General features: G+C 43.8%; 1 protein-coding gene and 1 long non-coding RNA gene across 6 annotated transcripts; one reads left to right on the plus strand and one right to left on the minus strand.

Annotated features, from left to right (window-relative positions):
• Positions 1-22,410, plus strand: ADAT1 (adenosine deaminase tRNA specific 1). 5 transcript variants are annotated; one of them, XM_036345204.1, is made up of 11 exons: positions 1-60; positions 686-797; positions 3,593-3,782; positions 4,071-4,139; positions 5,070-5,124; positions 5,629-5,759; positions 11,870-12,488; positions 13,362-13,507; positions 14,265-14,364; positions 17,943-18,029; positions 21,179-22,410. In XM_036345204.1, exons 3-11 carry the CDS (start codon positions 3,614-3,616, stop codon positions 21,309-21,311), a joined length of 1,509 nt encoding a protein of 502 aa, XP_036201097.1. In that variant the 5' UTR covers positions 1-60; positions 686-797; positions 3,593-3,613; the 3' UTR covers positions 21,312-22,410. The 5 variants fall into 5 exon arrangements, with proteins under 5 accessions (XP_036201097.1, XP_036201096.1, XP_036201098.1 ...); XM_036345203.1 differs by lacking the exon at positions 686-797 and having other exon boundaries at positions 10-163; XM_036345205.1 differs by lacking the exon at positions 1-60 and having other exon boundaries at positions 542-797.
• LOC118674041 lies at positions 18,025-26,648 on the minus strand. The gene is made up of 3 exons (XR_004973569.1): positions 25,933-26,648; positions 25,511-25,826; positions 18,025-19,708 (listed from the first exon to the last, which is right to left on the minus strand). It is a non-coding gene; the product is annotated as an uncharacterized LOC118674041 (long non-coding RNA).
• Between the last annotated feature and the right edge of the window lie 122 nt (positions 26,649-26,770).

A 26,770-nucleotide genomic window follows, 5' to 3' on the forward strand; every position in this document is an offset into this window, starting at 1 on the left:
TTCCGCTTGTTCCCGCGAGGGCGCGCGTCTTGAAGGTGGGAGGGGAGCGTCGGTGACACGGTGGGTTTACTCGGCCAAGGGCACGCGAGCGAGCTGGGGCCCTGGGACTCCCGGTGAGGTGCCCTCGGTCTGACTTTTCCGAGGCCATATTGTGTGGGAAGAGGTGAGGACCGTCCCACCCCTGATGCGCGCTACGTGGCAAAGTGCTGCTCCTTGTCCGCCGCGTGTGCGAGCTCTAGCTGCGGGCGAGCGCGGGGGGTGTGCCCTCCGCAGCCCGCATAACCCGCGGAGGTAGGCGCGCACCTTATCCCTGCTTCACGGGTCTGCAGACGCCCTTGGAACCTTGGGTGTCTGTTGTAACTGGACGAATGGGCCCCAGCCCAGGCCTCTGGAGAAGAGGGTCCGCTGCCGCGTTCATTGAGGAGGGGGCCTCAGGGGAGTGGCTTACGTCCTCCCAACATCGATAAACCCTTCACTCCCCTGGCAGCAGACCTGCCTTAATTTTTACTTCAAAAGGTGGTGGGTTCATAAGCTCTTTGCAACTGCGGGACAAAACAAAAACAAAAAAAGCCTGTTTAACGGAGCTATTGTTGCATGGGAAGCAGTTGTTCAAGATCTAGGAGAGAGTGGATTTGAATTTTAGTGGACCTAGTATATAAAAAACATTTCTTCATCTATTGTGCAGGCTCCTCCAGACTCACATGTTAATGAGGTGATATACAGTTCTGGGCTGCTTCATCGTAGGCGTCAACGTTTCCTACCGCAAGTTGTGTCTTCCTTGCTCTTAGTAGCTTGCGGTGTGTATCTCTGGTTTAATTACAGGTTGTTTCTCTGAGTATCTGCCTTCATAAAATATATTGCCCTGTGATAGCCGCATCCCTTCCCCCTAGAAATGAGAGGGAAATCCAGATGGAGGATTTCAGAGTCTCCTATACTTTTCTTATGCTCCAATAGATGCAAGACTTATGTTGGATTTCTGACTTTAAAGTCACAGTTATGTCAGTTTTTGCCAGATTCCTGTTTTAAATCACTCTGGTCTGATTTTCCATGACCAGTTATTGCAGTGACAGGCCTGCACATCTGAACTGCTAAATAGATAGGCATATGAAAGAATTTTAAACGTTTATTTGAGCAAGAAGCAATACTAACCCTCCAGCACCAAACCCGAAGTGGTTTGGGGCACTCTGCAAGCAGGAGCTAGGGGAAAGACAGAGAAAGTGCATAAGCAAGAAAGGAAGTTATTTGATTGGCTGTAGCTTAAAGCCTAATTGGCTGTGATTGGTTGTCCTCAGTTTTTGATGTAAGCTTTGTGGAGGTAAGAAAGGTCCAAATCTACAATTTTATGAGTGTATTTGAACCAAACTGACAATTCCCAGGAAGCAGACCTTGATGGATTGAGAAAATGCTTTAGAGAATAGCAGTTTTGCAACTTATTTTATGTATTAGAATAAAAGGAGAGGTAGGAGGGTTACATGAAATCCATGTAGATTAAGGGGGCTGGAGACAGCAAAGCAGGGACATCTCTGGGATTGGATAAAAAGGCAAAAGAGAGAAACACATAGATCTTTTACATTGGTAGATACAGGATAGTCAGTCATCAACATTTATAGCACATTAGAGGCCTGATGCATGAAATTCCTGCAAGAGCAGGCATTCCTTTCCCCCCTCCCCCCGGCTGCCGGCACCAGCTTCCCTCCAGCACCTGGGCCCCGGGCTGCTTCCCTCTTACAGCCGCCCAAAGGCACCTGGGACCTGGGCTGGCTTCCCTCCAGCCCTGACCTCATCAGAAAAGACGTCTGGAATGATGTCCGGAAGACATCCAGTCTAATTAGCATACTACCCTTTTATTATTATAGATAGATAGAACAAGATGACAGTGAGGGCTTCTATGGTCTCTTGCTCTGGTGGTAGTTGTGCCCTGAGGGATCTGGAAAAGGAGAATACTCTGATATTTCAAAAGTATGTTTTCTTAGATGCAGAAAGACAATAGACAGGTTCACTTAAGGTAAAGATTGACCTTTGTCAAGGGAATCTACAGGCCTAGGACACGACTACCCACCATAACTTGCTTTTAGTTAGGAAGTTTTATATTCAGGTCATCTATGTAGTTACTTTTGGTCTCTGAGTTTGTAAGGCTTGCCATATAGGCCTTCCCTGAGCTTGTCCGGTTTAGGATGTGGCCCCTTTTTCCTTCACATCCAAAGGTTCCTCCAAATTTGGTTTTCCTCCAAATCAGAGGTTCTTTTTAGTATTACTAATCACAGTTGACACTAATTGTGCTCAATATTATAGCAGTTACTTTTTATAGATACTTAATCCTCACAATAACCCAATGGATTAAATTTGACTGTAATTATTATTTTAATAGATGAAGAAACAGACACAGGTTAAGCAATCTACCCAGTTGCACACAGTTAATATAAGCAAAGCCATAATTAGAACCCAGAAATGGTGACTAGAACCCACATTCTTCCCAATTCCTATGAGAACATTTGATGTGTGAGAATCTACTGGGCTCTGTCACTTCACTCTGCATCATAAAACGATATAGGAGAAATTAAAGGTTTGCTTTCCTGAGAGGGGCATCAGTGGAGATTTACTGGAGGGAAATACAGAACCAATTTGCACCCTAGCCAGTTTGGCTTAGTGGATAGAATGTCAGCCTGCAGGCTAAAGGGTCCCAGGTTCAATTCTGGTCAGGGGCTCAGTCCTCAGTGAGGGGCATGCAGGAGGCAGTCAATCAATGATTCTCTCATCATTGATGTTTCTATCTCTCCCTTTCTCTTTCAAGTCAATAAAAATATATTTTTCAAAAAGAGAACCAATTTAGGGTGGAGGGGGTAGAGGAGAGAGAAAAAGAAAATGCCTGAAAGTGAGGATAAAAAACAGCTTGGCCCTGGCCGGTTTGGCTTAGTGGATAGAGCATTGGCCTGGAAACCAAAGGGTCCCCGGTTCAATTCTGGTCAAGGGCACACGTCTGGGTTGCAGGCTTGATCCCCAGTGGGGGGCATGCAGGAGGCAGCCAATCAATGATTCTCATCAATGTTTCTGTCTCTCTCCCCCTCTCCCTTCCTTTCTGAAGTCAATAAAAAAATATATATTTTTTTATTTTTTTTATATATTTTATTGATTTTTCACAGAGAGGAAGGGAGAGGGATAGAGAGTTAGAAACATCGATGAGAGAGAAACATCGATCAGCTGCCTCCTGCACATCTCCCACTGGGGATGTGCCTGCAACCCAGGTACATGCCCTTGACCGGAATCGAACCTGGGACCTTTCAGTCCACAGGCCGACGCTCTATCCACTGAGCCAAACCGGTTTCGGCAAAATATATATATTTTAAAAAAACAGCTTGAAGAAATAAATGTCTTCTGGGGTTGATAGGATTTGGGATTTCTTTGATCTTTCCTTAAAGATGAAAATGGGCAGGGAAGTAGGAGAAAATGACCCATAGAGTTTCAGATAAAGAAGCCTCAGTGTGAACACAGGTGAGCTACACCTGAAAGCCTGTTGAAATACGCTGGTGCGAGGGTGTAGCATTGTGCATTGGTCCTCCTTTCTGTACTTATGATGGTTGTGATTTTTGACCAGGATCTCAGCACCAGCTCAACCATGTGGACCCCGGATGAGATTGCGCGCCTGTGTTACGAGCACTATGGGAGCAGGCTGCCCAAGCAGGGGAAGCCTGAGCCCAACCGGGAATGGACGTTACTAGCAGCCGTGGTGAAAATACAGCCCATAACTGGCCAAGCCTGTGACTGCCCTGACAAACAGGTGCAAGGTGAGACCTTTTCTCCTTGAAACTCTCCCTCTTTTTGTCAGAGATGGTAGAATGATACATGGCTCTACTCAGGGACAGTCGCCGCGGGTATAAACTGCGATATTGGGCATGTTCCCCTGCTCTCCGCCAGGTGGCGCAGCACTTCAAGTGGTGGGAAATGGCCCTTCCGGAACCCCAGTCCTCTCAGATGGGTCAGCCGATGGGAATGCTGAGGAATGTGCAGACTGAGGACGGGGGACTATTCCGATTCTAAAAGCTCATTAATAACTCGTTTTTTTCTTCCCTCAGTGACAAAGGAAGTTGTCTCAATGGGAACAGGAACAAAATGCATAGGCCAGTCCAAAATGAGGAAGAGCGGTAAGCCCACATTGGGTCTAAACATTGCCTGTCTAGGGAGCTTTGGAAATGCTGTCCATGTTGCACTTTCCTCTCCTCTTCAGAGCCAAGCGGTCATATTACTGAGATGGCTGACATTTCAGTTCACACTGACTGTCACTGGCTCCAGTTGGAAGGACAGAACTCATTTAAAGAATGGGAATAACCAATGGAAGCAAAGGCTGCCAGGAACACGCTTTCTTAGTGGATTGAAAGTTGGCCAGTATTTTCATGCTCAAACCAGAAGTTCCCTGGGCTTAGCTAATTTTCAGTATCTCTGAAAACCCAGAAAGCACTTGGCACCAAAAAGAATATGGAAATTCCTTGGAGTTCTGGCATCTTCATCTTCTGCTTCCAGTTAGGAGAGTCCTCCTGGAGTTTGCTTCGCCCATTCTCCCAGCTTTGCCTCCTGTATATGAGGAAGTTGTTCAAGGACCACTGTGGATTGAATTCCATGGAAATGTATCAGCATGAGCCCAAGTATGATACCAGAGCACAAAAGATCTGGATCCCTGTCCTTCAGATAAAGATTTCCTATAAATCAGTAGTTCTCAGCTAGGGGAGGTTTTGCCCCCAGGGGACAGTTGGCAATGTCTGGAGACATTTTTGGTTGTCATACCTGGGAGAGGGGAGTGTGTTGCTGGCCTGCCAGGAATGCTGCTTAACATCCTACAATGCACAGGACAGACCCCCACAACAAAGAATTTTCTGGTCCAAACTGTCAATAGTGCTGAGTTGAGGAAGCCTGAAGTAAATGCATTGCCATTAATGATTGTGATGCTTTCTGGCAGAGCCCTCCATGAGCTATGTGGCCATCCTGGGTGCTGGGGGAAATTGCTATGTTCTGCTGCCAGGAACCAGGGCGCATCTCCAGGTTCCTATGTCTTCACTAGTGTCCTGTCTTTGCCACAGGAGATATCCTCAATGATAGCCATGCTGAGGTCATAGCCAGAAGGAGTTTCCAAAGGTAAAGTCACGTCTCCAGAGAGTCTGATTTAGCCTGGGTTGGGGGCCCCAGAATTTGCACTTCTAATAAGCTCCCAGCAAAACTGATTATGTTATTTAGCCTGTGAACTAAACTTTGACTAACACTGGTCTATACAGTGGGTCTCATGCTTGAGTGTAAATCAGAATCACCTAAAGGGTTTGTTAAAATCCAAATTGCTGGGCCCACCCCCAGAGATTTTGAATCAGCAGGTCAAAAGTGGAGTCTGAGAAGTTGCACTTCTTTTCTTTCCTTTCCTTTTCTTTTCTTTCTGACGTTGCATTTCTAACAAATTCCAGATGATGATTATGCAGCCAGTTCAAGGGCCACACTTTGAGAATCACTGGTCTAGATTTCTCATAATTCCACATAACTGTCAGTTCCATTGGTCATTAGTAGGTCTTTCTTTCTTAGTAATTACCCAGCTAGTCTTCCCCGTTACCACAGAGATTGGTATTCTTTCTGATATCCTCCTGCACCCATTAGGTACCTTCTCCATCAACTTCACTTGGCAGCCACCTTGAAGGAGGATAGCATCTTTATCCCAGGAACTCAGAGAGGACTGTGGAAACTCAGACCGGACCTTTCGTTTTTATTTTTCTCCAGCCATACACCCTGTAAGTATATTCAAGCCTTTGGATTAATGTTGCATTGTCTACTTCCTTCTGTTCATCTTATCTGTAGATATGTTTCTCAAAAAAAAGCACTTCTAGCTGAAGTGTAGCTACAACCAACAGCAGTGCCTTTTTGTGAATAGACCAGTGTGCCTAACCATTTCTCTGCCAAGAAAAGGCAGGGGGCGGGGTATTGGGGCAGGGGTACTCACTTCTCATTTTCTAATCAGGACTGGGGAACCTAAAGCTGAAACCCCACCAGGTCTGAAACCAACAATAAGGCTTAGAAGTACAAACTTATTTCATTCACTCACTCACTCATTCATTCATTCATGCATTAAACAAATATTTTCTGTTTGTCAGGGGCAGTGTGACACACTGGGTACATAGCAGTGAATAAGACTAGCCCCTGACTTACTCTCATAGTCTTTTAGGGAATGTTGACAGTCGTGGTTAGTTAAGGTAAATCTTGGTGAGTTACTGGAGGATGTTCAGGTGCTGGGGTTGCATTAGGCAGGAAGACCAAACCTGGCCTACAGAGAGTCATTTCTATTCTGTTTTCTGTCTTGAAAATTAAGAATAATTTCTGCCCTTTGTAGGCAACAACTCGGGGATGGCAGTCCTCACCATAAAACTTTGAAATAAGGATATAAGATTATTCTCTCTGTGTTACTTTAAGAGTAACACATGTAATTAGAGCAAAGATGGGTAATCACTCTAAGAGACAGAATAGCTCTCAAGACTTGATCATAATTCAAATAAAAAGTAGAGTTTAAGAAAGAATGAGGAGAGAACCAAGATGGCGGCATAGGTTAACGCCGGAGTTTGCTGCTTTGAACAACTACTTCAAAAGTGAAACCAAAAAACGGAAGGGACATCACCCAGAACCACAGGAACGCTGGCTGAGTGGAAGTCCTACAACTAGGAGGAAAGAGAAACGCATACGGACACTCAGAGGAGGCGCAGTGCTGAAGTCAAATTCTGAGGTGCGGAGTGCGCGGAGCGGGCTGGCGGCGGAGGGCGCGGTTGGCGTTTTCAATCGGGAGGGAGTCGCAGACTCTGAGCTCCAGATCCGGGCGAATCTTTAGCGACCCAGACTCAAACGGGAGAAGCGGGACTGTCTGGCTTCGGTCAGAGCGAGTGCAGCTTTCTCTCTGAGCTTTGCAGCGGGTGCTGGGACTCAGAGAGGCAGAGCCCCTGGGGACAGGACTGAGAGCCGCCATAACTGCTCTCTCCGGCCCACCCTGTTGATCCTGTTCTACCCGCCCCGCCCAAGCCCTGCACACAGGCATTTGCCGGATAGCCTCAGGCAAAGGCTAGATTAGCACCTCCCTAGAGGACAGAAGTTCTCTCACTACTGACACAGCTGATTCTCATAGCCACTTGGCCTAGAGGTCAAACCCTCCCTGGAATTAGCTACAACAATCAAGATTTAACTATAAGACTGCAAACAAAGACCACTAGGAGGTGCACCAAGGAAGCATAACAAAATGCGGAGACAAAGAAACAGGACAAAATTGTCAATGGAAGATATAGAGTTCAGAACCACACTTTTAAGGTCTCTTAAGAACTGTCTAGAAGCCGCCGATAAATGTAGTGAGATCCTCAAGAAATCTAATGAGACCCTCGATCTTATATTGGGGAACCAACTAGAAATTAAGCATACACGGACTGAAATAACGAATATTATACAGACTCCCGACAGCAGACCAGAGGAGCGCAAGAATCAAGTCAATGATTTGAAATGCGAGGAAGCAAAAAACACCCAACCGGAAAAGCAAAATGAAAAAAGAATCCAAAAATGCGAGGATAGTGTAAGGAGCCTCTGGGACAGCTTCAAGCGTACCAACATCAGAATTATAGGGGTGCCAGAAGATGAGAGAGACCAAGATATTGAAAACCTATTTGAAGAAATAATGACAGAAAACTTCCCCCACCTGGTGAAAGAAATGGACTTACAGGTCCAAGAAGCGCGGAGAACCCCAAACAAAAGGAATCCAAAGAGGACCACACCAAGACACATCATCATTAAAATGCCAAGAGCAAAAGATAAAGAGAGAATCTTAAAAACAGCAAGAGAAAGAAACTCAGTTACCTACAAGGGAATACCCATACGACTGTCAGCTGATTTCTCAACAGAAACTTTGCAGGCCAGAAGGGAGTGGCAAGAAATATTCAAAGTGATGAATACCAAGAACCTACAACCAAGATTACTTTATCCAGCAAAGCTATCATTCAGAATTGAAGGTCAGATAAAGAGCTTCACAGATAAGGAAAAGCTAAAGGAGTTCATCACCACCAAACCAGGATTATATGAAATGCTGAAAGGTATCCTTTAAGAAGAGGAAGAGGAAGAAAAAGGTAAAGATACAAATTATGAACAACAAATATGCGTCTATCAACAAGTGAATCTAAGAATCAAGTGAATAAATAATCTGATGAACAGAATGAACTGTTGATTATAATAGAATCAGGGACATAGAAAGGGAATGGACTGACTATTCCTGGGGGGGGAAGGGGTGTGGGAGATGCGGGAAGAGACTGGACAAAAATCGTGCACCTATGGATGAGGACAGTGGGTGGGGAGTGAGGGCGGAGGGTGGGGCGGGAACTGGGAGGAGGGGAGTTATGGGGAGAAAAAAAGAGGAACAAATGTAATAATCTGAACAATAAAGATTTAATTAAAAAAAAAAAGAATCAAAAAAATAAATAAATAAAAAAAATAAATACAGTTCCTCAAAAAAAAAAAAAAAAAGAAAAAGAAAAGAAAAAGAAAGAATGAGTTGCCATGACTGGTTTGACTCAGTGGATAGAGCATTGGCCTGCGGACTGAAGGGTCCCAGGTTCGATTCCAGTCAAGGGCATGTACCTTTGTTGCGAGCACATCCCCAGTGGGGAGTGTGCAGGAGGCAGCTGATCGATGTTTCTCTCTCATCAATGTTTCTAACTCTCTATCCCTCTCCCTTTCTGTACAAAATCAAATAAAATATATATTGAAAAAAAAGAATGAGTTGATTGAAAAAGAGTTGATTAAGAGTCAAAGGCCAGAAAAATGATGGGGCTCATCCATGCTGTTCTTAACAGAGGGTGCTCTGGTCCTAGGACCAAAGGACCTTTCCTAACTCAGTGCTTCTCAGACTGTAATATGCATATGAATCACCCAGGAATCTTGCTAAAATGCAGATTTACATTCTGGGGTGGAGCCTGAGGTTCTACATTTCTAATCAACTCATGGTTGATGCCAGTGGTGTTGGTCTATGAATCACACTTTGAATAGCCAGGGTCTGGCTGATTCTAGTAGAGAATCAGATGCATCTGGGGATCAAGCTAGTCCAACCACCTAATCAAATGACATAAATCAATGTCCGCAGGTTGGTACTGCTCTGTGAGTGTACTGATCTATGAGAAAAATCAGAACTATGTAGTGAGTTTTTTAAAAAGCTAATTTCTTTCCATTTAAAGGTTATAAGATTTTAATCTTTTTAAAATAGCAGTACTGTAATTAGGATCCTTAAAGACCTTACTTGATGAAATAAAAAGTTTATCGCCTTCTGTTAATCTTAAAATCTTATGGAAATTTTACTGGTCTGTGAAATAAAAATCTAGAGCCACTAATCTAACTCCCTGGCTCATTTAGAAATATTTTTTACACAAAAAACGTAAGAGAAAATTTAGTAAGGCACAGATGTAGAAGTGAACAGTAGAAGAAATGGGCTCAGGAGTTAATGGGCTGTACATAAGGGGGCAGGGGAAGCTGCCTGCGTGTTCCCTGGAGGTAGGGCTCTAAAAAAAGTTTTTAAATGTAATGTCCACCCAGGGTTTGTCTGCAGAAAGAAAGAACACTACCTAGAGATGTGGCTATTTGGCTCTCTTGGCATTTATTCCTCATTATTAGTTGATAATTTGGTGCATGGGTTAGTTACTTCAGACTCTTATTTGTGAGTTTTATTAGCATGAGTCAGCCTCTCGAGTTCAGGCATCTGTCAAGATCAAATCTCTGAGCCTCAGAGTGGGAGGTGAGCCCTAATGAATTCTCCAAAGTCACTGTCACCTTATGAGGTCTCTGGAAATCTGCCAGCCAGCCTCTCTGGCAACACGCCCACTAATGCATCTCTTGCCTTTCCCACTCTTGGGTTTTAAGGCTACAGATGTATTACTCACACGCTTTAGAAAAGCACCACATTAAGTTAGTGTTTGAAGTAGTAGCTCCCTTCTCAAAAGCTATGCTCTTTCTTTTTTCCTTTATTGATTAAGGTATACATATGTGTATTTATTCCCCCGTTGCCCCCCACCCCCGCGCTCATGCCCTCACCCCCCTGGTTTCTGTGTCCATTGGTTAGGCTTATATGCATGCATACAATTCCTTTGCTTGATCTCTCTCCCTTACCCCCACCCTCCCCTACCTTCCCTCTGAGGTTTGACGGTCTGATCGATGCTTCTCTGTCTCTGGATCTGGTTTTGTTCATCAGTTTATGTTGTTCATTATATTCCACAAATGAGTGAGATCATGTGATATTTATCTTTCTCTGACTGGCTTATTTCGCTTAGCATAATGCTCTCCAGTTCCATCCATGCTGTTGCAAATGGTAAGAATTCCTTCTTTTTTACCAAAGCGTAGTATTCCATTGTGTCGCTGTACCGCATTTTTTTAATCCACTCATCCGCTAATGGGCACCTAGGCTGTTTCCAAATCTTAGCTATTGTAAATTGTGATGCAATGAACATAGGGGTGCACATATCCTTTCTGATTGGTGTTTCTAGTTTCTTGGGGTATATTCCTAGAAGTGGGATCACTGGGTCAAATGGGAGTTCCATTTTTAGTTTTTTGAGGAAACTCCATAAAAACTCCACAGTGGCTGCACCAGTCTGCATTCCCACCAGCAGTGCACGAGTGTTCCTTTTTCTCCGCATCCTCACCAGCACTTGTCATTTGTTGATGTTAGCCATTCTGACAGGTGTGAGATGGTACCACATTGTCATTTTGATTTGCATCTCTCGGAGTGCTCTTTACTAACCTGTTTTTGTTTCTTTTCTATTCCCTGTAAGCACAGAGTAGGTCAGAAATCCCTAAACCAGTATAGGGAAACACCAGCTGTGTAATGTACTGCAGAGTTTTTACTCTGAGGATATGCACATACATCTCCAAGATGGGAAAGCTGTAAGCATTGTTTGCCAAACTTATTTAACCGTGAAAGCAGCCACCCACTTTTCTTTTCCAAGACATCTTGTGGGATAACATTTTACAAAATGCACTTGGGAAACTGCTCATTCTAAACAAATGGTTCTCAGCTTAGGACTATTATGTTCCCCAGGAGACATTTAACAACATCTGGAGACATTTTTGATAGTCAGACTAGGGAACTCTAATAAGTGGAGACCAGGGAAGTTGGTAAACATCCTACAATGTACAGGACAGACCCCACAGCATAGACTTACCTGACCCAAATGTCAGTAATGTGGAGGTTGAGAAACCCTGGTCTAAAACTAGTGTTGCCCTAGCCAGTTTGGCTCAGTGGATAGAGCGTCGGCCTGCAGACTGAAGGGTCCCAGGTTCGATTCTGGTCAAGGGCACATGCTTGGGTTTCGGGCTCAATCCCCAGTAGGGGGCGTGCAGGAGGCAGCCAATCAATGATTCTCTCTCATTATTGATGTTTCTGTCTCTCTCTCTCCCTTTCTCTCTGAAATATATTAAAACTAGTGTTTCCAAAACTTCCTGTGATAAGAGTTCCCTGAGATCTTTGTTAAAATATTCAGTTTTCCAGACCCCCTTCCCTCCAGAGATTATAACTCACTGAGTCTAGGAGAGGTTCAGGGTCATCAACAAGAGGATTCGTATTAGGCAAATTTGGGCAACTGTTCCTAATTCATCTCAGGTCAGCTGGGAGAATAATATTGAGCTTTGTTTAAAGTAGTGGTCTCAAAGTTGAGTTTGCATCCGAATCATCTGGAGAGTTCATTAGTGTACAGACTGCTAGATACACCTCCAGAGTTTCTGATGTAGCAGGTCTACTGTGAGTCCCAAAAATTTGCATTTCTAACAAGTTGCTAAGATATGCTGCTGTGGCTAGTGGCACTCTGAGAACCACTGGTTTAAGGGGTTTCTTCTCCTGTAGGTGGGGATGCCTCTATCATCCCAATGCTCGAGTTTGAAGATCAGCCTTGCTATCCTGTCAGTAGAGATTGGGCCCATAACCCATCCATGGAAGCCAGTGGTAACCTGGAAGCTACTGAAGATAAAAGGAAATGTGAAGACCCGGACAGTCCCATGACCAAAAAAATGAGGCTTGAGCCCGGAACTCCTGACAGAAAAGTCACCAACGGTGTGGCTCACCATCAGAGTTTTGGCAATCAGGGAAGTGGCCCAGTCCCCCCAAGTGTCAGCTGCTCTAATGTCACCTCAGAGGAACTGGCCACTGTCACTGGGATGGCCCCCAGTGGTGCCAAAGTGGTGGATGTTTATAGGACAGGAGCCAAGTGTGTGCCTGGCGAAGTTGGAGACTCGGGGGAGCCTGGTGTTGCGTATCACCGGGTAGGGCTGCTCCGAGTGAAGCCAGGCCGGGGAGACAGGACTTGCTCCATGTCCTGCAGCGACAAGTTGGCACGGTGGAATGTCCTCGGATGCCAGGGGTCACTGTTGATGCACTTCCTAGAAGAGCCTGTCTACCTGTCAGCTGTGGTCATCGGGAAGTGCCCATACAGCCAGGAAGCCATGCAGAGAGCACTAATTAGGAGGTGAGAGGGCAGGGAGGGGGGGCTCCAAACATTTAGCTTTGTGTGTCGTCATTTTTTTTTTTAATATCCTTTTTAAAAATATATATATATTATTGATTTTTTTACAGAGAGGAAGGGAGAGGGATAGAGAGTTAGAAACATTGATGAGCGAGAAACATCGATTAGCTGCCTCCGGCACACTCCCTACTGGGTATGTACCCGCAACCAAGGTACATGCCCTTGACCAGAATTGAACCTGGGGTGCTTGAGTCCGCAGGCCGTAGCTCTATCCACTGAGCCAAACCAGTTAGGGAAGTGTTGTCATTTTTTAAAAAGAAAAGGAAATCACTAAAATGGCCAGCAATAGATCAAGTGTTTTCTGTTAAGACTTCAGTTGAGGAAATTTAATATGGTAAGATGCACATAATGTTTAAAGAACAATTCAGAAGATAAAATAAGTTCATTTTGGTCTTAAAGTATAGATGCCTATAGAAAAAGATTGTAGGAAGATGTACACAAAGGTATTAATATTTATTACCACTGAGATGTGGTATTATTGGTAGTTTTTTCTTTGTGATTATTGTATTTTCTAATTTTTCTACACTGTACGTATATTGCTGTTAAATTTTTTAAAAACCTTCAAACATTAGTGTTAATTTTTAAAAAGGTAAATGACAAAGGATGACCACTCAGTGTGGTCTCCCTAAAGAAGGCAGCTAAAGCCAGTGAATGCTGTAGTAACTGAGGGCAGGATGAAGCCATGGCCAGGGGAAGGCCTGTGTCAAATGGCCTTTGCCCGCCATCGAGACACAGGGGTAGTGATGTGGTCCACAGTCCTAGATACTCTCTTTCTCAAGGAGTATGCCTCAACAGTGCATTTTCCCTCACGTTTAGGTGTCAGAATGTCTCCTCTTTACCCAAAGGCTTTGGAGTCCAAGAAGTAAAAATACAGCAGTCGGACTTACTGTTTGAGCAGAGCCGCTGTGCGGTGCAGGCAAAAAGGGCTGACTGTCCAGGGCGACTTGTTCCTTCTGGAGCAGGTAAGGGATCCAGGTTCCACTTGCCCTGGAGTAACTTGTCCCCAGTCCATGGAGTGGCGTGGGGTGGGCTGCATCCTCTCGGCCTGGGAGGCTGTTTACCATGCACATGGTCAGTCGTGTGGACTTTGGAGACACCCACACTGTCAGGTTCCTGCTCTATGTGACCCTGGGAAACCTACTTATCCTCTTTCAGCCTCAATTTCTTCATCTTTAGATAAGAATATAATTTATTTATCGGGGTTGTTAGGATTAAATGAGAAATTCTGTTTCATTCATTTACTGTGTGTTTAGCATATAATAAATGCTCAGTGATAGTTGTTATGATGATGATGAGGAGGAGGAGGAGGAGGAAGAGGAGGAGGAGGAGGAGGAATTATGAACCACTTGTACTCTGGAAGCCAAGGGTCAGAGTGACAGTCATTATGTCTGCCATTATATCTAACTCTCAATGGGTCTGCAGAGGCAGGGAAATATTTTTTTAATATATTTTTATTGAATTTTTACAGAGAGGAAGGGAGAGGGATAGAGAGTTAGAAACATCGATCAGCTGCCTCCTGCACACTCCCCACTGGGGATATGCCCGCAACCAAGGTACATGCCCTTGACCAGAATCGAACCTGGAACCCTTGAGTCCGCAGGCCGACGCTCTATCCACTGAGCCAAACCAGTTAGGGCCAGGGAAATATTTTTATCAAAACACTTCTGGGGTTTATAGAAAACTGAACAGTTTTAACTCTAGAATCTTATCTTTTCACAGCCATCAGCTGGAGTGCAGTTCCTGAGCAGCCATTGGATGTCACTGCCAATGGCTTTCCACAGGGAACAACAAAGAAAGGAATCAGAAGCCTTCAGGCCAGGTACAGCACATTGGGACAGAAGGAGATGGTGGCTGTGTACTTATACCACACCACTAATTCCAGAACATTTCATCATCCCAAAAAGAAAACCCCATAACCATTAACGGTCACTCCCACACTTCCCTATCCCCACTTCTGGCAATCCCTAATTTCCATTCTGTCTCCACAGATTTATCTATTCTAGATGTGTCACATAAATAGTATCATACATCATGTGGCCTTTTATGTCTAACTTAATTCACTTAGCATTAGCCTGAGGGTGGGAGGGATTGTGGGGGAGTGGCCTCTCCACCACAATCTGGGTTGAGCTGTGCAATTGAATTTCACAGGTGGATTTTTTTGGACATGTTTATTTGTCTGATTCAACACAAACAATAACTAGTTACATCTTATTAGACTTAAAATAAGGTTCATTCTTCACAGCCATTAACCAGCTTTTAAATGGCCTAGACAGCAGACTTGGCCTCTCCCTGGTGGCCTAGGATGTTGAATTGAGTAATGTTTACAAAACTGTTGTGGGTAGAGATTTTTGGAGTTTTCCCCCAAGAGCCTTCCTGGCTTCAGGCCACCATTGTCAGCGCCTCTCAAGGGCACAACGCAGGTCATGAGGGACAGGAACCACATGTTTCCTGCTGAGTCTTGGTGAGGGCCTAGCAGCAGCTCTTTAATGCCCCACCCGCCTGACTGTGGTTTAGGTTTGCTACTTTGCTTAAGTCTAAAATGCTCTTCTTCACTGTGAATGCACACCCTCTTTTACTTTAAACGTTCAGCTCAACCACCACTGCCTTCTGGCTCAAAATGATCATCTTTTCCCTAAATTCCCATAGTAGTGTTCTCCAGCTTCTCCCAACATGTGATTGATTTCTGTGTGATTGGGAGTGTCACCTGTTCCCACCTTGCTCTGTCTCTGGTTATGCAGGTGACTTTGAACAAACCCCCCTGCCCTCTGGGCCTCAGTGTGTTCATATCTGTAAAACGAGGACATTGGAGTAGATGATCTGATTGTCTCTCTGCACTTAGAAGGCAAACTCCACACAGGGAGGAAGTATATGGTCAGAAAAGCAGGCGCTTTGTACTTCCTGGCTCCCTTTCTTCCTGGTTGTGTGAACTTGAAAAGATTACTCTGGCCTCTGAGCTTCCATTTTCCAAGCAGTGAAGCAAGGATAACTAAGAGTATGCATTGCACAGGCATGTTGTGAAAATTGAAGGAAAGGATGCCTCTAACATGGTGCAGGGCTTGCAGTAGACATCTTGTTAAGATGGATTTCCCGTTCATTTGTCAAATAAAGCTTCATATTATTTGTGAAAGAGTCAGTTTTATTCTAAAGACCAGCAGCTGCTGGGGAAAAAGCAGGTTTTCTCATTGCTCATTCCTGAGTGCTGGCATCCAGGGACCACCTTCTTTAGAACTATAGGGAATAGGAACTCAGACTGGGACAATATACTAGTGCAACACTAAAGGAACTATTTTATTTAAATCTTCGTGTTTTCATTTGTTTTTTTACCAACAATGAGATAACAGGATGCTCATTTTTGAGAAGCTTTATTTTATCCTGCTTCTTACAGGCAAATTCCTTTGCCCTAAAGTGGAAAATTCTCTTCCCCTCCCTGTCCAGATAACAAACATCCCAAAGAATTATTATGTAGCTCATTGGATTATAAAAGAAAAGACTGAGGGATTACAAAATAAATTTATATCTATTTGTTACTCTCTGCTGCAATCAGTGTTTGTATCCAGCAACTTGTGCTAACATTTATTATACTATTATTTTATTTAGGAATTCCTTTGGAATTTTTAAAATTTTTATTGAATTTGGGAGAGAGAGAAACATTGATTTGTTGTTCCACTTATTGAAGAATTTATGGGTTGCTTCTTATATGTGCCCTAACTGGAGATTGAAACCCAAATCTTGGCGTATCAGGACGATGTTCTAACCAACTGAGCTACCTGGCCAAGGCCTAGAATTTTTTAATATAGATAATCTTTTGCAAGTAGCATTTCCTCTCTAATCCTCCATTTCTTTCATTTTTTTGACTTACTGTGCTTGCTAGAACTGACAACATCACACTCATCTGCAAATAAAAGCTTTGGTTTTTGCTTTTCTTTTTTAATATTATTATTTATTTCAGAGAGGAAGGGAGAGGGAGAGAGAGATAGAAACATCAATGATGGGAGAGAATCATTGATTGGCTGCCTCCTACACACCCTCTACTGGGGATCGAGCCCGCAACCTGGGCATGTGCCCTTCACTAGAATCGAACATGGGACCCTTCAGTCTGCAGGCCGATGCTCTAGCCACTGAACCAAACCAACTAGAGCTAGTTTTTGCTTTTCAATCCTTATTCCTTTTATTTCTTGGCTTACTGTACAGAACCTTTGTATAATGTTAGATAAAAGCAGTGATGACAAGTACTCTTGTCTTATTCCTGATTTTAAGGACATTAATTGCTGTAGGTTTTTATAGATACCATGAATTTCAATACCTTTCTTAGTTCTCATTTGTAAAAGGTTTTAAATCATTTGATGGATGTTGAATTCTAACAAATGCTTTTTCTGCATACATTTTCCTCATAGTTATATTACTTTTCTCCTCTAATCTGTTAATGAGGTGAGTTCCTTTATTTTTTTGGCTTTGGAGGTTTTTTTTTTAATGTTAAAGCAGCTTTATATTCCTGAGTGCCAATAGCCACTTACCACAATTAAGGCCCAGGGAAAGCAGCCTGTGAGGGCTCAAGGTTCTGCTTTAAGCCATGATTCTTTTCAGTAGGCCAGGTCCCAGCCAGGTAAGGGAGTCTCTTGACAGATTGTACAATCCCCTATATCATATGTTCCAATATGGCCACTGTGTCCAAGCTGATGGTGCCATTTGTGGAAACAGTGGAGGATACAGTGTGTAGACACGAGACACACATTGTGGGCACACGCAACAGTTCCCAACTTCTAAATCAGCTCATGAATTGTGTTTATGAGGGAAAGGAAGGAGGTACATACAGTCTAGTACACACCGACGTGAATGAGCCAAACCAAGAAGCCCCAGGTGAGCTGGTAAGGAATCCACACTCACTTCCTTCACTGTTCAAATGACCTCCCTAAAGCTTGATGTTAGAAGCAATGGGTTGGCCTGCAATGGCTCGTGTGCCCAAAGGGAGAGTCTGGAGACTCTGCCTCAGATGGCTCATCCAAGTGGACTCCATACGAGGAGCAGCACTCAAGGTTCTGAAACAGAGCTTTTAATTTCTTGTAAACAGTGTTACCCAAGGGGCCAGCTTTCTTGAAAGGAGGTAGCCAATGTGTCCTGGAGTGTGTTCTGGGGGGAATTTGGTAATTTCACCTCTGCCTTTACCCCATTTGAACCTGTCCCTTGATGATTTCACTGATGGTGACTTTTCTAAAGATGAGATTCATTTTTGTGCCTCGACCTAATCAAAGCCTCAGGTCTAGATTTTCTCCTGCCAGTACAGGTGAAATGGGGCTCTGGCACATGCAAACCTAAATACCATGTGAAGCCTCGCATCTTTGATAGGGATCTGATACGTAGCAAACACTTAATGAGTCCTTTTTGTCTTTTTCCAAACAGATCTCGAATCAGCAAAGTGGAACTCTTTAGATCATTCCAGGAGCTGCTGAGCAGTATTTCAGAGGACAAGTGGCCGGACTCCCTCAGGTAACACTATTGACCCATGTTTTTTCATAGTTAGGAAGACTTCTGGTTTTGCTCTGGCTCATGCGTAGCAGGAAGCTTTAGCAGGAGTGGTGTTTCCATAGGCCAGTGGGTGCTCATTGCTGACCACATGCTCTTCCATCCCGTCCCCATGGCCCTGCTTGTAGATCCGTGTATGATCTGAGGTATGGAGGATGGGTGGTTTGTGGTACAAACGTTTTCAGTTATCAGACAATGACTACCTAGAGTTAGGCAAAACTTCACAGAATAAGGGCACTGCCCTCACAAAGTGCCCTCACCTCAGATGCTAGCCACAAGCTCAGGGGCCCCAAGGCACTCATACTTCTGACCCACTGACTACAAACCCGGGGGGTTGCCACTCATGTTCAATAATTCACCAGAACAACTGATAGGAAAGCACCGTAGTTACAATTACCTTTTACCTTTTAAAAAATACCAGTTAGGCCCTAGCTGGTTTGGCTCAGTGGATAGAGCATTGCCTGCGGCCTGAAGGGTCCCAGATTCCATTCTGGTCAGGGCACATGCCTGGGTTGGGAGGCAACTGATCAGTGATTCTCTCACATCATTGATGTTTCTCTCTCTCTCTCCCTCTCCCTTCCTCTCTGAAATCAATAAAAATATATTGCGGGGGCTGGGGGGGAGGAGATATGAGTTAAAACCAGCTAAAAGAAGGGACACATAGGGCGAGGTCTGGGAGAGTCCCAAACTTGATGTTTGCACGTCCCAAGGATGCATCACCCTTTCAGCACCAACCAAGAAGCTGACCTGCGCTTCAGGGTCCAGAGTTATTGGGTTTTTATTAATAAGAATGGTTGATTGACTCATAGTTCACATGATATGATTGAACTCAGTCTTCGTCTCCTCCCACCCTAGGAGGCTATAGTGGTATCAGGTGTCTCAGTACTCCAATTCTCTCATCTCCTGGTTGGTCTTTCTGGTATGGCCAGCCCCATTCTGAAACTCTAGGGCCCACCATGAGTTACCTTGTTAAACATAAACTTAGGTGTGATCTCAGGGTTCACCATGAATAACAAAAACAGCCCTATCACTGGGGAAATTCTAAGGATTTAGAGGTTCCCATTTAGGAACTGGCAACAAAGACCAGCCAAAATCTTTATTATATAACAGTAGGGAAGCAGCAGAGTAGCCAGAAACTTCTATATGAAGAGACTAGCCACCATTATCACCATCATCCATACTGTGGTCAGTATTGATGCCCTTCAGTCTTTGGTGGTCAGGTTTTTTTGTTTCTTGTCTGGAAAAATGAATCAAGCTGGAACTGGGTGTGTTTCCATACATTCTTGTGTTAAAAACAAATCTGGACTTAGGTAAGGAGAGACTTTACTCAGAAGGATTATTGTGTAAGAGAAGGGGTCTGTTACAGTAGGAGGTCTAATGCAGTGGCAAGAACACTCCAGTCATAAGCTCTGTAAGCCTCTCAAAGGGCAGATGGAAAGAGGGTTTCTTTTATATGGAGGGGTATGCAAGACTAAACAGAACCTGGAATGGGGGAGTGGGATGAGCAGGTGGTGTGATGGGACAGTTGAACAGGAAATGTCTTCTCTTGCTGTCAGTCAGTTCCCAGGAGGGGCTGTTAAGGAGTGGTTATACATTCTGGTGCTGGCTCAGGTTGAGGTTGGATCAAAGTTCTGGGGCCTGGGCTAAGGAGAGAAATGTAAGTAATATTTGGTCAAGTTACCAGGTATTTTGTCAAGATTGGTCAGTGGTTTCAGCTAATCATTATGAGGCAAAGAGTGGGAATTTGATGGGTCTGTGTCATAGGTAACCCAGGGGGGCATCCATGAGTCTTAGCTAAGTCATGGGAAAAGGCAGTTCTTTGCGATCAGCCATTTCCCAGGACACGGAAGGATGGAGGGAGATTTCTTAACCATCGCTGTTTTAGAAACTCGGAGCTTGGGTGAAGTTTAACTGTCATGTGTGTAGATCCCACCCTTTAACCAACAAAAAGCTGTAGGAAATTGATCGAACAACTGAAATCAATTTTTGCTGCAGTTGGAAACTTTGCCTGCTGAAGTGAGCTAAGATACAACTTAGAAGCGGGGCAGATTGGATCAATAAGACACGAGTATCAGTTTCTTCAACTATAAGATGCAAGGACAGAGCTCAAGGTCCAAGCTGAGAAAAGGGCTCAGAGGAGCCTGACTCAGATTTGGTCAAAGGAGAGAAGAGTCTGTCACAAGAAAATCTCTTAACAGGATATAAGTATTACGAATATTACTCAGCATGGCCATTTTTTAGCAGGCAGAGATAACTGAGAGATTGGGAGGGATGTTGTTGGCTGGTATAGGAGAGTATGGGTAGAATGGAAAGTGCTTTGCTTTGTTAGGGAAAATATAGCCAAGAGGTTTCTAATGGCTGTATGCTCTGGTGGAAATTACAGACACTTAGGAAACTTTAAACCAAAAATATAATAGTTATTCTTCTTTTATCTGATTTTACCAGGACCAGACAAAGCTAGCATTCTGTTTAGTCTTGCCTGTTTTGTTTTGTTTTTTAATTTTTTTTTATTGATTTCAAAGAGGAAGAGGGAGAGAGAGAGAGAAACATCAATGATGAGAGAGAATCATTGATTGCCTCCTGCACGCCCCACACCAGGGATGAGCCCACAATCTAGGTATATGCCTGACCAGGGATCGAACTGTGACCTCCTGGTTCAAAGGTCAGTGGTCAACCACGGAGCCACACTAGCTGGGCTGGGTGGGGTTTTTTTTGGGGGGGGGGGTTTAAAAAATTGATTTTGGAGAGAGGAAGGGGAGAGAGAGAAAGAAAGAAACACCGATTAGTTGCCTCCTGCATATGCCCCGACAAGGTCCAGGGATTGAATTTGCAACCTGGGTTTGTGCCCTCAACACCTTTTGGTGTATGGGACAATGCTCCAAGCAGCTGAGCCACATGAACAAGGTCTCATTCTTGCCTGTTTTAATCCATGTTACTTTGTAGTGGGTTTCTTACAAAGGAGCCAGAGTCTCTCTAGGAAAGCATACTAAGATTATCCTGTTCCTAAGTCTCTTGTAGTAAATCTGAACAGTTGATTACTCAGGTGTCCTGTTGGCCATAGTGGTGAGCTGTTCAATGAAAACCTGTGTGCTTGGTGGTTATGTGTGCATTAGGGTGCGGAAGCTAGAAACATACCAGGAGTACAAGGAGGCTGCATCTGCTTACCAGGAAGCCTGGAGCGCACTCCGGAAGCAGGCATTTGGGTCCTGGATCAGAAACCCCCCGGATTACCACCAGTTTAAATAAGAAGAGAAAGTCTGCAAAGAGCTTACTGGTAGCAAGGTATTTTCCAGCCCTTCATGCTAGACCATATTTTTCCCTTTGTGCTGGATAAGCCTTAGCTTTTCTTGAGGCTGAATGAGGACAAAAGTCTGCCTTCTACCAGAGCCACATATCTCTTCTGTGCAAGAGGGATGGAACTCCAGAACATGGAACAATCTATACTTGACTGAAGCAACTGTCTGCTAAAATGGAATCTCGCTAATGACCTTCGTATCTATCTGTCCTGACTTGTTTTTTATTGCTTCTCTAAAATATGGACTAAGAATTTGAAATACTATGATACTTTAAAAGTGATGCTCCGCTTTGTATTCCTACATTAATTCAGCAAATGTATTGTGCTGAGATGATGTTTTAATCTCTGCAAGTTCTAGAACTTTGCCTCGCATAGTGGACGTATATTTCGTATACCCAGCCTTTCTTCCTTCGGAGAGCCACCCTTTCCTGCTCAGTGGGAAACTCTATGCAACCATGAGACTTGGTTGAAGCAAACCTTATTCCTGGCTCCAGGAATGTGAGCTAGCCCTGAACAGTCCTGGAACTATTGCCAGAGCTATCAGGAAAGATTCTCTCTCCTTTTGTATCAGGAGCTGTAAGGGCCACAGAATCTTGGAACTTGCTCTTCACACAAAGACAGCCAGCTTGAGAATTAAGGCAGCAAAGAATGAAACATCCAAGAAAATCAAAGCTCTGGTGACCTTGTTTGGATGCCTGAAGCTAGTGCCCACGGTGGACTTCAATTATGTGAGATAAATTCCTATTGTTTTGAGTAGGCCTAGCTGATCCCAGAGAAACTGCTCCTCCCAGGGCTAGCCTGTCCCTACAGATACTAAGACTCATCTGGAATAAGCTACATAAAATATTTTGTATTCTTACCAATAAATTTAGAAGTGGGATTTGCTGAATCAAAGGGTAAATGAACATATAATTTTGCTTTACTTAAATATGTCTTCAAAATTTTGTTTCTAAGTATGAGTGCAAAAAATAAAGCAAAATGCAAGACAGCAATATAACATCATTTGTGTGTATATATATAAAAACACGATGAGCCCTAGGTGATTTGGCTCAGTGGATAGGGTGTCAGCCTGTGGACTGAAGGGTCCCAAGTTCGGTTCCGGTCAAGGGCACATGCCCAGATTGCAGGCTCCATCCCTAGTGGGGAACGTGCAGGAGGCAGCCAATCAATGGTTCTCTCTCATCATTAATGTTTCTATCTCTCCCTCTCCCTTTCTCTCTGAAATCAATAAAAATATATTTTTTTATAAAGAACGATGGAAGTTATACATCTGTTTTGTTTGTATATGCTAAACTATCTCTGAATAGACAGATACACAAGAAACCACTAACACAGGCTATGGGGAAGGAGAGGGAGTGGCTGGGGCCCAAGAGTGGGAGGGACACTTGTCACTGAAGACCCTTTATATTTTGTTATTTAAAAAAAAAAAAATTGAACCATATTAATATAGTACCTATTTTAAAAATACACTTTTAGAAATTAAAAAAAAATGGAAAAAAGTTTCTTTATTTAAACTGTAGGAACACCAGAAAATATTCAGTGATATTGTATAGGAAAGAGGGACTCACCACATGCTTTCGGCAGCTCTGTTTATAATTCCACAGAATTATATCTTTCCTAACAAAATGACTTCTGGAATTTGACTATTTCAGGAGAATTTACACTTTGGTGTTCTATGTTCACAAGTGGGTTCTAATGTTATGACTGTGTGTGCATCATTTTCTTTTTCTTTAGAATATTAAAAAAAAAAAAAAACTTAGCTTGATTTAATTTTGGGTATATATTCCATGAAGTCATTTCTGCCTCAAACCGCGGGGTTAAGTGCCTTTTTTTCATGGAGTTTGCCAGTGCCAAGCATGAGCTCACTGTCTGGGGAGATGAATCCGCTGTGGAGAAAATGACCCAGCCTGGCCGCCAGCGCTCAGGGGGGAAGAGAAGCAGGCACCGTCTGCTTTCATCGTGTCTGTGGCTGGCGGAAAGCTGCCTCCACCTGGACCTTGGCAACATTCTTTGGCTTTAAGACAATGTTCTGAGCAAGACTTACTCAAAGTTTTCCAGTTTCTAAAACCCAGTTTCCAGTTTCTAAGTTCCCTTGCTGGCTATTACATTTTCAGCTACCACTGTTCTGGGATGATGTCTGGGGAAGTCAGATGACCTGTTCAGAGTCCCACTGCAGCAGGACGGTTACTGGCACCAGGAAATGGCCTCCAAGTAGAAAGATAGGGTGCATATGTGCTCACTTTCAAAGGCTCAAGCAATCCTTTCCACAGAAACAAAGGCTGCTATCCTGAGGAGTGGTTGGATACAGAAAGAGGCAAGAAGGCAGATGTTTTGGGAGAAAGCAACTGTATGTTCCAGAAAGACGAGTTCTTTTTATACCGCATGTTGAGGAATCATAATTGACCTTCATAACCTATAAATGTAAATTCCTTTAAATCTAAATGTGTCTGTACTGGGACAAAGACTGACTTGCTGAAAGGCTTTTCAGATGGATCTAAAACAAAGCTTAAGTAGTACTTGTGGTCCAAAGGGGAGAGCAAAATTCTGCAGACACTTCAGGGAAGCAGGCAAAGTTGCATACATTCAATTTCCACTTCTTAAAAGTGGGGCCTCAAACTAATCATAGAAATCAGAATAGCGGTTGTTGCCTGCTGGGGGAAGATGGGAGATTGGGGTTGAGTGGGAAAAGACCCAAGGGAACTTTCTAGGATGATGGAAACATTTTGTTTTGATTAGAGTGCTGACTATATGAGTGTAAAAAATTTCAAACTTTATTTAGCTCTACACTTAACAAGATCTGTGCTTATTGTATGTAATTTGACTTCAATGTAAAAATTTTAAAAATAAACTAGTCCTTATAGGACTGGATATTCAAGTAATTATGTTCTCATACCAACTCTTGCCACTGCCTGTGTAGATGTAGGGAAAGTGTTCAATCTCTGATTTCTAACCTGTGAGCTGTTCTACAAAATAAGGTCCCAGTTAGTAGGATGCTCAGTTTTGTTCAACGGTAAGGTGGAATTTCTCATAAAAATTCTTAATGGGGTAAATAATACAAGAGAAATTTTCTTCAGGAAACAGCCCATTGATGCTTTGAGAAACATATGGCCTCAGTAATGTCTGTAACAAGGAAGGGATGGAAATAATTCTCATCTGAGTTCAGTAACCTGGGTTCTGTATTTGGTGTGGACTTTTTGTGTCTCATCCCAGTGAGCCAGCAGGATTCAGAACCAGCTTTTAGAACTAAACGTGTTCAGCATTGCTTTTCAACCTCCAAATGCAGGAAAGTGTCTTGATGGGGAAAAGGCAAAGGCAGAAAGTCACTGCAAGTGGGGAGCCAGGCTGCCAAATGTGTCTTGAGCACATGTTCCCTGAATTTGGGCTTGGCTCCAGAGGAGAAGAGCTCACAATGGAAACAGTGATGGCTGTATGCTCAGGCAGCCAAGAGAAAGAAAAGCGCATTGAAACCCGCAACGTCTCCCCGGGGAGAGGCACGGTGGGCCCCTTGGTGGTGAAACCAACCTGACAACAGCCCATTCCCAGCATCTTTCTTCAGTTCAACAACAGGACCTTTATGTGCAAAATCTCAGGAAATCTCTGAGGAATTATACTACGGGCAACCCAAGCTTTGCCCAACAATAAATGCAGATAATCTAGTTTGCCCATTTTTGCTGAATTAGATTCTTTTAAGAGAAAGAAGAGCTCTTCTTGATGTATATTCTACCAGCCACTCCAAGATTTCATCAACTTCCTTTTTTATTGCTGCCACTTGTGAACTGTCCTGACCTCCCGTGAGTTCCTTTTCAGCTGATATTTTTAGGTTGCACTTTTGTTCCTCACTTATCCAGTGCCATTGTGAATGCACTTCTATCCTAGCACAGCAGGACCCGCTGGGCTGAGAAACCAGCAGGCAGCCAGAGAAACAAGGCCTCAGGGGCTTTTGGCTGTAGCCCTGAGTTTGAATTGTACTCTAGGATGTAAATTGGTTGTGTGATCCTAGGAGGTAACTATATTATCAGAGTGTCAGTGTGCTCACCTTTGAAATGAGAGCAGCACTACCCCCTGGCAATAGGGCTGTGGGGATGAGATGAGATCATGCACAAGGGCTGCCCACCATGTGTACAGTGCCTGGCACATAGGAAAAACCAACCTTGGTCTGTCACTCAGCACATAAGTGACTCTTCAATTTGCTAGTCCCAATTTCCAGAGCTTATGCTAATAAACATGAGATTGTCTTCAGGAGAAGCATTTTGGGCAAATGTTTGTGGAGCCTCTTGCTGCACACCAGGCATGTGTAAGTTTGCCTGCATGCACCTTCTCCATCCCACATCTGGAAGCAACAGCCTGTCTCCAGCTGCTGAGGAGGCAAGGAGCAAAGCTGTTGATCACAGAGCTATATATAGATCCTCCTGTGGAACTCATGGCTCTGCCTCCCACATGTCAACCACCAGGATCTTTTTTTCTCCCTAAGGAAATAAAAGATGAAAAGGGGAACCAGTTGTGCTTTTTAAAGCGTTCTACCATTCAGTCTAATTAAAGAGTCTTTTAAGAATAAGAACATAGCTATATTACCTTCTTCCAAATTCTCCTTGAAGGAGATCCTCTGACCACCTTTGGGATTGGTGCCCTGGTGCACAAACCTGACTCATGCCCTCCAGGTGGCGCTGTGTGTTTCAGCCACTGTTTGCAGAATTAAGATTGCACTAGCACTTGTTAAGTAAGCTCTCAGCTCCAGGTGGACCAGTCATGTCATCAGAACGCCATCAACATGCCAGGCAAGGCACTACGCACCTGAGGTACAAGGATAGGGGATAGTTCTCTTGTTGTTCATTAACCAATAGGAAAGAGGTCACAGCCTTTGCAGTGGGACAGTACAATGTCATCTGAGGTCGATGCCCAACCTGGGAGAGGAAGCAGCCCAGATATACTTGAGCAAAGAGGTGAAGGGGAAGGATTAGGCAAGTGAAGGGAAATGGTGGTACATATGGAGACAGTTTTGAGGATATCTGAGGTAGAGAATCACCATATGCAAAGGTCAGAGTTGAAAGCACACCATGGCTGGGCTGGCAAGTATGGAAGGGGCTGGAGAGATCCTTGGGGCATGTTGGGGAGGACTTTATATACCCTGTGAAAGGGAATGTTCTAGTCCTGACTCAGCATTTCAGGAATTTTTATTTATTTATTTATTTATTTTAATTTTTTTTTTTAAGAAAAGGTGTTGGGATGGAATTTGCATTTTTAAAAGATTGGTCTCTTGCCGAAACCGGTTTGGCTCAGTGGATAGAGCGTCGGCCTGCAGACTGAAGGGTCCCAGGTTCGATTCCAGTCAAGGGCATGTACCTGGGTTGCGGGCACATCCCCAGTAGGAGATGTGCAGGAGGCAGCTGATGTTTCTCTCTCATAGATGTTT

This window comes from Myotis myotis, unplaced genomic scaffold (genome assembly GCF_014108235.1).
Source record: "Myotis myotis isolate mMyoMyo1 unplaced genomic scaffold, mMyoMyo1.p scaffold_m19_p_19, whole genome shotgun sequence".
NCBI classification, from domain to species: Eukaryota; Metazoa; Chordata; class Mammalia; order Chiroptera; family Vespertilionidae; genus Myotis; species Myotis myotis.

Excerpts from the sequence above, each read along its gene's own strand:
- ADAT1 (XM_036345202.1), top strand. The coding sequence starts at position 3,569 with ATGATGGTTGTGATTTTTGACCAGGATCTCAGCACCAGCTCAACCATG. Across the intron at positions 5,760-11,869 it reads TTTCTCCAGCCATACACCCT|GTGGGGATGCCTCTATCATC; the intron begins GTAAGTATATTC and ends CTTCTCCTGTAG. Across the intron at positions 13,508-14,264 it reads ACTTGTTCCTTCTGGAGCAG|CCATCAGCTGGAGTGCAGTT; the intron begins GTAAGGGATCCA and ends ATCTTTTCACAG.